This window comes from Delphinus delphis, chromosome 20, assembly GCF_949987515.2.
Source record: "Delphinus delphis chromosome 20, mDelDel1.2, whole genome shotgun sequence".
In the NCBI taxonomy this organism is placed as follows: Eukaryota; Metazoa; Chordata; class Mammalia; order Artiodactyla; family Delphinidae; genus Delphinus; species Delphinus delphis.
In genome coordinates, this window is record NC_082702.1 from 15,912,746 (window position 1) to 15,924,261 (window position 11,516).

The 11,516-nt window shown below is 52.3% G+C and overlaps 1 protein-coding gene across 1 annotated transcript; it reads right to left on the reverse strand.

The window, feature by feature from the left end:
• Positions 1–1,220: 1,220 nt before the first annotated feature.
• UPK1A (uroplakin 1A) lies at positions 1,221–10,463 on the reverse strand. The gene is made up of 7 exons (XM_059999476.1): positions 10,380–10,463; positions 8,665–8,865; positions 5,374–5,448; positions 5,133–5,240; positions 3,321–3,500; positions 1,925–2,008; positions 1,221–1,845 (listed from the first exon to the last, which is right to left on the reverse strand). Exons 1-7 carry the CDS (start codon positions 10,461–10,463, stop codon positions 1,801–1,803), a joined length of 777 nt encoding a protein of 258 aa, XP_059855459.1. The 3' UTR covers positions 1,221–1,800.
• Between the last annotated feature and the right edge of the window lie 1,053 nt (positions 10,464–11,516).

Consider the following 11,516-nt stretch of genomic DNA (forward strand, 5'->3'; position numbering starts at 1 on the left):
AGTGTTTCTACTTGCATTTCTTGGAGATTTTTGTCATGTTAAAACATTATTTTTTACTACTGTGTGTGGTATTCTAGAGAATAGACATAGCATAGCTAATTTAACCAGTCCCCTGCTGATGTTCATTTAGGTTACTGTAATGAACTTTCTAATTCTTTATACCATTATGATACCTTTTTATATCAGTTCACATAGATCTATCTTCTTTTTAACAGCCACAGAGAATTCCAGTCCAAGGATATAACATGAGTTGTACATCCCACCCGCTGCTGATGGAGGTTAGGTTGTTTCCAATTTTTCACCCTAATAGATTTGACCAATACAGATTTTTTTTAAAGTATATTTTCAAAAGCTGACATCTGAATTCAGCATTTGCAGACCATCTGCAGACCAGTAGAGTAGATGAGGACCCTGAGAAACCTCATTTGATGGGGAAGGAAGACAAACTCTCCTCACAGGGCCTAATTGCTGTAAAGTGGCCAGAGCATGAGCCTGCTTCAGAGAGGACAAAACAGCAGTGATGAGATTCTTCAACTGTTTGCTCTCAGGCACCCCTTAGAGAACCTTCTGGAAGCTTTAGTCCCTAGTAGGAGGATGTCTGTCACCTGTACTGGCCCAGCATCCCTGCACTCTGACTTTCCTTTGGTAAACAACCCCCTTTCCTAACACCACCCCTGGATGCATCCTTAGCAGGAATGTTAATCCCCAGAGCCTGACCTTCCCCAACCAAAGAGTGGGTCTAGAACCTACACCAAGTCAGTGAGATTTAATCCCTGACCTTGGCAAAGGTTATTGGGAAAGAGGCCCTTTCTCGCTGCTCTGTTGCCTAGCTATAAAGATGTAAGTCTGGTGTCGCCAGAGAAACCCTGCCTGAGAATGAAGCAGGTTTCCTGGAGACCTAGACTGAACCCCTGGATCCAGACATGCCTGAAGCTAGCCTTACTGACTCAGTTACGTGAGCCAATACTTTCTATTTTGTGTTTCAGTCAGTGCCAGTTGGGTTTCTGCCACTTCCATTGGAAGAGTTCTAGTTCATTCGCCTCGGCCTCCGAAGAAAACAAATTAACTCGTTCAAGCAGTATTTATTGAATATCCATGCTCAGCCCTGTGCCGGGCAATACTGGGGATATTAAAGTAACCATAACAGAACTTGTCCCTCCCCTCATGGCAGTCCCAGTCTACCAGAGCTTAAATAGACAATCACAAACTACTCAGTGATGGTGACGACATCCAGCATGAAGAAGGAGCTCAGGGAGCTACTAGAGAGGCATCCGCGAGTGGGGTGGTAAGATCAGGGAAGGGTCCCCCCCGCCAGGACAGGACTTCAAGTTGACACTGAAAGATGGGCCAGGAATCAGCCAAGTGAGATGGGGTTAAGGTCTAAGGGTCCGTGCACACATGTCCAGGGGTTTCAGGGCACCCCAACTCCCAGCAGGGCTCAGAAACCTGGTAAAACATCTTTGGAGGGGCCTGGTGGCGCAGCGGTTGAGAGTCCGCCTGCCGATGCAGGGGACACGGGTTCATGGCCTGGTCCGGGAAGATCCCACATGCCGCGGAGCGGCTGGGCCCGTGAGCCATGGCCGCTGAGCCTGCACGTCCGGAGCCTGTGCTCTGCAACGGGAGAGGCCACAACAGTGAGAGGCCCGAGTACAGCAAAAAACAAACAAACAAAAAAAAAAACTTTGGAGTGGAGGGAGGGAAGGGTGGAGGAGGTGGGGAAGGGAGAGGTGGGGCGGCGTCGCAGCTGGAGGGAGCAGGGGCAGGGGAGCTGAGTGTGCACGTGGGCTTCCCTTCTCTTCCTCACAACGTGCTGTAGAAATGCATGGCCATCAGCATCACAGGAAGCTGGAGGGGAGGAGGCAGGTGAGGGGCGCCCCAGCCTCACAGCCACATCCCACCCAGCCCACAGGCTCCCGCCTCTCACCGTCCACATCAGGATGGCGAACCCAAACCATGAGATGCCCCACGTGTAGCTGTCGATGGCGTGGCCAATGTGTTCGAAGCAGCCCTGGGCAGGGGGAACACGGGGGTCTGAAAAAATGCCTGGGGAGGCTGGCTGCTGAAAGCAAGAGTCACTGGGCGCCCTTGGGAAAGTCACTTCCTGCCTCGAGCCTTGGTTTTCTTACCTGTGGGACCATGAGGAAGTGGGTTTCTCACCCTGGGGATCACGGCAGTGTCTCCCTCCCAGGGCGGTTTCAGGGAGCCAGGGATGTGATGTTAACCCAGGCCCTGCACAAGCAGGTGCTGCCCCGATGGTGCCTGTGACAGTCTGAGGGTGATTTTGTTTGGGGCTGGCTTTCCATACTGCCCCCAAGTTCCAAGGGTTTGAAATACGCCTTTAGGATCAGTCCAGTTCTGACAGCTCCTCATCTGGAGGTAAGGCCGAGTGGGCCCACAGCCCCACACCTGTCGCCTTCATGTAGACCCCTGCTTGGCCCAACTTGGAAGCAGCCAAGAACAAAGGTTCTGGGTGTGTGCCCTGGAGTCAGGCGGGATGGAGCTGGGGGCCGGCTCTGCCGCTTGTTGGCTATGGGGCCTGGCTAGGATTCTGACCCTCTGAGCCTCAGTTTTGCTATCTGTGAAATGGCGATCTTTGACAGCACTGCCCTCCGAAAGCAGTCGTGGTGATGCTGTGAGATGATGCAGGTAAGCACTCTGCAGAGAGCCAGGGTTCAAGGAAGGGCTGTCCGACCCTGGTGGCGGTGATGTTTTGCATACAGGCTCCCCTCTCTGTGACACCTGATCTAAGGCATGACGGTGAAGCGCCCCCAGGCAGCGAAGGTGACCGGTTCTCCTCCTCTGGTTTCTCTCTCTGCCTCTGCACTCCCTTTGCAGGAGTTAAAGCACCTGGTTGGGGCCTGACTGCCTGAAATCACATCCCAACTCCATCCGTCACTAGTGAGGCTCATCATCTGTAAAGTGAGGTAATTATAACCTTTACCTCATAAGGCTGTGGTGAGAATTAAATAAGGTAAAAACTTAAAGCCCCTACAAGGAGGCCTGGTACAAAGTATCAGCTCAATAAATGTTGGTTGTTATTGGTGTTGCGTTGCTGATACTGTTATTGTTGCTTTTATCCCCAGACAACCTGAGAAAAGTTTCGGGCGCCGCCAGGTCTGGATCAGATCAAACCGGAACCGGGGTTCATCCTGCTGAATTGCAGAGGGAGGGAGGGACAGATGGAGAGTTGAGAGAGTCAGAGGGAGGGGAGAGAAGGAGAAAGCCAGATGGGAGGGAGAAGCAGACAGACAGGGAGGGAAAAAGAAGAACCAGAGAGGGCCAGAGAGACCGACAGACACAGCAGGGGGGAGGAGACACACCTTGGTGAACAGGTAGTCCAAGTGGCCCAGGCGGCAGCCTTCTTCACTGAGGGGGATGAAGTTGCCAGTCCGTCGACAGCACAGCGGGGGCCAGGGGAACACCACCTCTGGGGTGGTGGCCCGGAAGGCTGATGTGAAGTTCACCCAATCCATGGGACCTGACGTGCCACAGCACTCTTGCTGGAGAGAGAGGCAGGGGTCAGGAGGACTCTGGCTCAGAGAGGACAGCCGCTCCCCTGAGGTCACACAGCGAGGAAGGATAAGGTTGGCCTGCACTTCCCCACATCCCGGGCCTCCTCGAAGAGGGGCAGCAGTGTCTGTGTGTGGGCAAAGGAGCAGAAGATACTGGTCCCAGCACCCCGAGGCTGATGGGGGATTTGGCTCAAACCCACACTCGTGATTTATTTTAAATATTTTTGAAAAAAAATTTCATTGGAAAAAAAAATTTTTTTAATTAGCTGTCAACAAAACCTGAGGTAAATGACACCAAAAGGCAGATTTCTGGCTTCTCCTGACCCCCGTGGGTGTTTAATTTGTGACTCTCAAATGATGAAAACATAGTCTCCTTCAAACCTGGGTCTCAGTCCAGGCTAGCTGCATGACGAACCAAATGAGAACCTCAATTTCCCTTGGGTCCTCAATATTCTCCTCTTGTGCTGCCGTATCTTGTTGAGTTGAATTAAGAACGTGGCTTCTGGAAGCTGGCAGCCTGGGTTTGAGTCCTTTTGGTTCTGTGACCTACCAGCTGCGTGACCTCATGCAAACCCTCAGCTTCCTGCCTTGGTTTCCTCACTGCTAAAGAGCTGATCTTCTTTATGGACTGGTTGTGAGGATTAAATAAGCTTGAAAGTGCTTTGAATGGCGCTAAACAAAAGATAGTGCTCTTTAATGTTTTTTTGTTTGTTTGTTTTTGTTTTTGTGGTATGCAGGCCTCCCACTGCTGTGGCCTCTCCCGTTGCGGAGCGCAGGCTCCTGACGTGCAGGCTCAGCGGCCATGGCTCACGGGCCCAGCCGCTCCACGGCATGTGGGATCCTCCCGGACTGGGGCATGAACCCGTGTCCCCTGCATCGGCAGGCGGATTCTCAACCACTGCGCCACCAGGGAAGCCCTGTTGTTATTTTTTTAATTGAACAATTCTTCTTCGAAGCATGGAGTCGTAACCACTGGACCACCATCTGTTATTATTATTACTATTGTTACTGTTAAGACAGCAGGTGTGGACTTCCCTGGTGGCCCAGTGGTTAAGAATCCTCCTGCCAATGCAGGGGACATGGGTTTGAGCCCTGGTCTGGGAAGATCCCACATGCCGCGGAGCAACTAAGCCCGTGCGCCACAACTACTGAGCCTGCGTGCCGGAACTACTGAAGTTCGCGTGCCTAGAGCCCATGGTCCTCAACCAGAGAAGCCACCGCAATGAGAAGCCCACGCACCTCAACCAAGAGTAACCCCTGTTCGCTGCAACTAGAGAAAGCCCACGCACAGCAGTGAAGACCCAACGCAGCCAAAAAAAAAAAAAAAAAAAAAAAGACAGCATGTGCAATGGTTAAGAGCAGGGGCTCTGGATCTACGTTTGGATCCCAGCTCTGCCCCTTACCAACCATATGACCCTGGGCAAGTGACTTTCCCTCTTTTGGGCCTGTTTTCATCCCAAAAATGGCAAGGACCAGAGCCTCTCCCTCATAAGAACCACAGGAGTGGATATCATCTACCGGTGGGCATAATGGGAGCCCTAATGGGGGCCCTAATGGGAGACCTGGTCAGAGCCTCAGCTCTTCCAGCCCTCCCCACCCATCCTGCCTACCCTCGCCCACCTCAATCATGATGCGATCCCAGAGGCGGGTGAGTTCCCGGCCCTGGTCCGAGTCTGCACTGTAGAAGGTCAGCATCTGCTTGGTGATCAGGGATGGGCTGGACACCATCTGCAGTGGGCCGGGAAGAACAGGGTCCAGCGGGGCTGGGTGGGGAGAGAGATCGACCTCCACTGCCGGCCCAAGACCCTCACCAAACTCCCCCTGGAAGTCATGCCCCTCCCCTGTCCTCCCCCCGACTCACGTAGTCTCGGTGGGTGTAGGACGTGATGCAGGAGGCGCACTCAAAGATGTAGACGGTGAGCATGAGCACCAGGTACTGCGCAGAGACGGAGGGAGGGTCACAGGGACAGCCCTGGCAGGGCAAAGCCTGTGAAGTCACACCCCTCAAGGGATGGATCCGTGATGGGAATGCAGTTTTTTTTTTTTTTTTGGCCATGCCCCGACCAGGGATGGAACCTGGTCCTGGTGGCAAAAGCACCGACTCCTCACCACTGGACCGCCAGGGAATTCCCAGAAACACAATTTTTTAAAAAGTATAGGACATGCATAAAGAAGATGTGGCACATATATACAATGGAATATTACTCAGCCATAAGAAGAAACGAAACTGAGTTATTTGTAGTGAGGTGGATGGACCTAGAGACTGTCATACAAAGTGAAGTAAGTCAGAAAGAGAAAAACAAATACCGTATGCTAACGCATATATATGGAATCTAAAAAAAAAAAAAAAAAGGTCATGAAGAACCTAGGGGCAGGATGGGAATAAAGATGCAGACCTACTAGAGAATGGACTTGAGGACACGGGGAGGGGTAAGGGTAAGCTGGGACAAAGTGAGAGAGTGGCATGGACTTATAAATACTACCAAATGTAAAATAGATAGCTAGTGGGAAGCAGCCGCATAGCACAGGGAGATCAGCTGTTGCTTTGTGACCACCTAGAGGGGTGGGATAGGGAGGGTGGGAGGGAGACGCAAGAGGGAGGAGATATGGGGATATATGTATACGTATAGCTGATTCACTTTGTTATAAAGCAGAAACGAACACAACATTGTAAAGCAATTATACTCCAATAAAGATGTTAAAAAAAAAAGTATAGGACAATGTGAATGGAAACATCTACGTGGGGGATATACAGGTGTTCACCGTGCAAGTCTTTACCTTTTCTGTATGTTTGAAATTTTTAAAAATAAAACGTTACAGGACAATGCAATCAACAAAAATATGTAAGGTATTCCCTTAACTGTTAACTGTTGGCTTGGATGCAGTAAAATGAATGCCTACTGTAGAAAAGAAAAAAAGAAAGACATTCCTGAGACAACCAGGGACATCTGAACACAGATTGGGTATTGGAAGATAGATAGGAAGGGACTGGGGTGAATTTTGCACGATGTGCCCGCAGTATGGTGATTGGGGAAAGCAAAACAAAACAAAAAACCCCAAACCTGGGCTTCCCTGGTGGCGCAGCGGTTGAGAGTCTGCCTGCCTATGCAGGGGACATGGGTTCGTGCCCCGGTCCTGGAGAGGCCACAACAGTGACAGGCCCGCGTACCGCAAAGAAAAAAAAAAAAACCCAAACCTGAAAAAGCTCTTTAATTGGTGTTTAATGAAAATTATTTTTCTGATCCTCAGCTGTCCCCTCCCCTCCCCCTTAAAGCAACAGGGCGTGGGGTGTGGGTGTGCCAGCTCCACTGCCCAGACGAGATGATGTGGCCATGCATGCCTGGCTGCTTTAAAACCACGTCCTTATCACTCAGAGAAATGTGCACGCAGGTATTCACAGGGAAGTGACCTGGTGTCTGGAATGTGCTTCAAAATACCCCAGGAAAGAAAAATGTGGGCAGGCAGAGGGTAGGGGTAGAGGGGACGATGTGCGGGTGATATTGTGGAAACCAGGTGATAGGGACACAGGGGGCATCGTGCCGTTCACTCTAGTCTGTTTGAAATTTCCCATAACAATTAAAAAAAAAATCTGTGTCTTAGTTAATGACAAACTAATAGGAGAGACAGACACAGACCTTTTTTCTTTTACTAGTTGGGTGAACTTTTAGGACTTTGGTTAAATTGTTCTGCCAGAGAACTAGATGCAGGAAAGAAAGAAAAAAAGAAGAAGAAAAGGAAAGGAAAAGAGCCTTTCCATGGCTCCACGTTACTCATAGAGAAGCCAAAGCCTTTACCAAGGCCTGCAGGTCCACCTGATAGGCCCACCTCCGCTCTCTCGCCTCTCTCCCCTCAAGGCCAGCAAACCTCCCCCCCCTCCACCGCTGCTGTTCTTCTCCCCTGTCCGTCCTCAGTTCCTCTCACTCACTCACTCACCCCCACTTGGCTCCAGCCACACTGAACTCCTGTCCCCTCTGGCTTCAGAGCCTTTGCTCTTGCTGTTCCCTCCACCTGGAATGCTCTTTCTGCAGATACTCATGCGGCTCACTCCCTTACCAATCCCCGGCACCCCCCCCCCACCAGCCCCCGCCCCGGGTCTTCACTTTCTCTGCCTGCAAGATCTTCCCTTTCCCATCCCCAGCTCCAGCTCTCCCTTGCCTGGTCACTGTCTCCCCCATGAGAGTATCCTCCCCCACAGCAAGGGCTTTTATGGTTTGCTCACAAAATAGCCTAGCGCCCAGCGCAGGGTTTGGCACATGGTTCTTGCTGTATAAACATTTGTGGATTGGATAAGTAGCTGCTCCTGGGAATCCAAAAAGCCCTCAGCTGGGGAAAACCCAGCGTTGGCTCTGTGTCAGTGGGGCCAGGATTGGAATCCCTGGTCTCCCTATCATCTGGGCTGTGGGCCTCTTTGAACCTCAGTTTCCCCATCTGGTAAATGGGCAGAGAAGCACTAACTTCAGACGGATTCTGGGAGGATTGAAGGAGCTCATTTTCTAAACTGCTTAGCCTAGTGGCAGAACGTGAGAGGTACTTGGGGAGTGTGGGTTATTGCTGTGGGCAGAGATTAGGAGCCTAGGCTCAAGCACTGAAGTGCTCAGGTTTAAATCCTGGCTCTGTCACTCACTTGCTGTGCCACCCTGGATAAGTGGATTCCCTTCTCTGAGCCTCAGTTTCAACTCTGTCAAATGGGCCATGAAGATGATGATGATGATGAAGGTGATGACGGTACCTCACGGTGGGTTGTGAGGAGCAAATGAACTAATCTATGTAAAGCACGTAGAATGCAGTGAGCGCTCATTAAATGGTTGCTGTGCTATTATTATTGTCATTGTTATCAACAGAGCTCCCGAGCACAGACCCTGGAGACCAACCAGCTGAGGTTCAAATCCCAGTCCTGTTACTTAAGAGCCATCCTCCCAGGCAGAGCTGCCTTCCCTGCCTCCCCTGTGCCCCAGTTTTCTTTGCAAAATGGGGGTAACAGCTGAGCCTAGGTTGTTAGGTTATGGGCAGATTAACTGACCTGATTGCCACGAGGCCCAAGCGTGGTACCATGCGGAACACACACTAGTAGCTGTGGTGTGGTTGTTATTACGACTCTGTGAGGATGACTTTTGTGCCCAGCCGTCCCCATCCCTTCCTCCTGGGGCCTCACCGTGAGCATCATGGACCGGTGGCGGGAGAGCACTGCGCCCACACCAAAGCTGGCCACCACGAAGAAGGAGAAGCCGCAGAAGATGGCGATCCAGGCACCAGCGAAGACGTCATCCTTGCCCGAGACGCCCATCAGTGGGTACACGCGGTACTGGTCGGCGGTCACCCATACCGTTTCAGCAAACAGGGCCAGGCCTGACAGCTGGACAGGGCAGCCGGTTAGCAAGGCTTGCACAGGGGCAGCAGCCCCGGTTCCATGAGTCTCCGTGAGAAGGGCCTTCCCCATTCTGAGCCTCTACTGCCCTCTTGGTAAAGTGGGCACATAGTAAGAGTGGCAAAGAGGTCACCTTCCATGAGCAGGGATGAAGGTGGGCAGGAGGCCATGAGGGAAGGGAGGACCCAGCCAGATCTCCGCCCCCACCCACACCCCAGCTGCCAGTGGCTTCAAGGATACAAAGAGACGCTACATGCAAAGCCTGGCGCTCATGACTGATACCCAGGAGACGCTAGGTTAGCCCGCCTCCCCTGAAGAGCGTTGCTATTTCCTGATGAGGGGAGCCTGGCCGTGGCCAGAACTATTACAAAAGCATCAACGCTTTGATCCAGCAATTCCACTTGCAGGAGTCAATCCTCCAGATACACCTGCCCAGGCAGGAAAATCACACACCCACAAGGTTATTCCCCGCAGCACCGTGGGTAAAGGAGCCAGGATGCCACACAATGGAGGGCTGGGCGGTTGTGGAAAAGGACAGGGAGGCTGTCTGCGGACTCATGTGGACAGAGAATGTGCACAGGAGGAAATGGGAGGCACGGAGCAGGGTGTGGAATGAGCTACGTTTGGGGCAAGAAAGGGGAGAAAATAGGTATATAGGTTCCTATTTGCTTGTATTTGCTTAAAGAAATATTGGAGAAAATAAAAATCTGGTTACCTGTTGGGATGGGGAACAAGGAGAGAGGAAGACGGCTCAGTGGATACCTTTGCCAACAATCAAACTAACTCTCATATAGAGTATTTACTGTGTGTGTTGGTCCTTGAAACTGCTTTCTGTATGATAATCATCGTTGTTACCAGCTCTCCTGCACTACTGCTGTTATGGCCAACACAGAGAGCAACCACGTGTGCCAAATTCTGGCCTAAGCACAAATCCAATAACTCATTTTATCCTCTCAGCATTCCTATTTTATCTCCATCTTACAGATGAGAACACTGAGGCCCAGAGAGGTTACATCACTGGCCCCAAGTCCCACAATAGAAAGTGACAGAGCTGGGATTTGAACCCAGGCTGTCTGGCTCCAGAGCCATGTACAGGTATCACGTAATTAAAAGACATTGTTATTATACATTACTATTGGACTCCTGTGCACCAATCGGGCACCTTACGTCCGTAATCATGTTAATGATGACAGCTGGCACTGGTCAAGCACTTTTTCTGAGCTGAGGGCCATACATGGATTAATCCACACAACAATGCCCACAGTGTGGACATAATTTATAAATGGGGAAACAGGCACAGAGAAGTCAAGTCGCTTACTCAAGGTCACACAGCTGGGGAGAGGCAGAGCTGGGATTCGAATCGGGGCTTTTCTGACTTGAGAGCCAGGCGACACTGGCCATTAGGTGAGTCCTGAGCCCTCAGCTGTCCCACTCCCAGGCTCAGGACCGCCCCCCTCCTCTTCACCCGCCCACTGGGCTCCCAGCCCCAGGGAATGTCTCACCAGAATAATGATGTTTCCCACGACCAGCAGACCCACCACAACTGGAGACCCCTTCTCTGCTGTTGCTGCTGCTGCAGAAGCCATAGTCTTGCCTGGGACACATGAGCCGGGATGAGGCCAGGCAGGGGCCGGGAGAGGACCCACTGCCCCATTCCACACCCCAGCTGCCAGGGGCTGCTGCCAGCTCTCTGATGGGCCCAAGCCAGTACCAAGTGCGCCCAGCTTCCCACAACCCCAGCAGTGGGCCATTTTACAGAGGAGGAGGGAGTTCCCTGGTTGGTCCAGTGGTTAGGAGTCCACGCTCCCACTGCAGGGGACATGGGTTCAATCCCTGGATGGGGAACCAAGATCCCACAAGCTGAGTGGCTTGGCCAAATAAAAAAGAAGAAATGAAGCCTTGGGTGGGGCAGTCACTGGCCAGAGCTCAGGGCTGCCCCCCACCCCTAGCCTCAGACCTCCCCAGCTCCCCCTGCCCAGCCAGACTCCCAGAGCCCCGTCCTCACCTTCTCTGCCTGAAGCCTCTCTGGCCAGGCCCTCCCACAGTGCCTCCCTATATATGCCCAGGCCCCTCCTTGGGCCAGTTTCCTGGAAGGGGGGAGGGTGTCTGGAGGAGGGGACAAGAGGTCAAGCCGGCAGATCAGTGTGGGAGAACAGTTTTACGAGACCCCTCCCCCAAGTGATTTACAGACCTGAAATTCCAGATTTTGCTAATATCTGGCCACATGAGCAAGGTGAACTGCAGGGGCCTCTGGTTCCCAGTCTGTCATGGTGGTGGAGGGGGGCGGGGTGGAGAGGGCGAGTGCACCACCTGATGTCTCTCCTCAGGACTAGGGCCTTGCTGGGAGGAGGGAGAGATCCAAGTCAAACCCACACGTGAGGGGACTTTCCTGGTGGCACAGTGAATCCACCTGCCAAGGCAGGGCACACGAGTTCGAGCCCTGGTCCAGGAAGATCCCACATGCCGTGGAGCAACTAAGCCCGTGCGCCACAACTACTGAGCCCGCGAGCCACAACTACTGAAGCCCATGCGCCTAGAGCCCATGCTCCACAACAAGAGAAACCACCGCCATGAGAAGCCGGCGCACCGCAAGGAAGAGTAGCCCCCCCGCCTCCGCCAGAACTAGAAGAAAGGAAGCC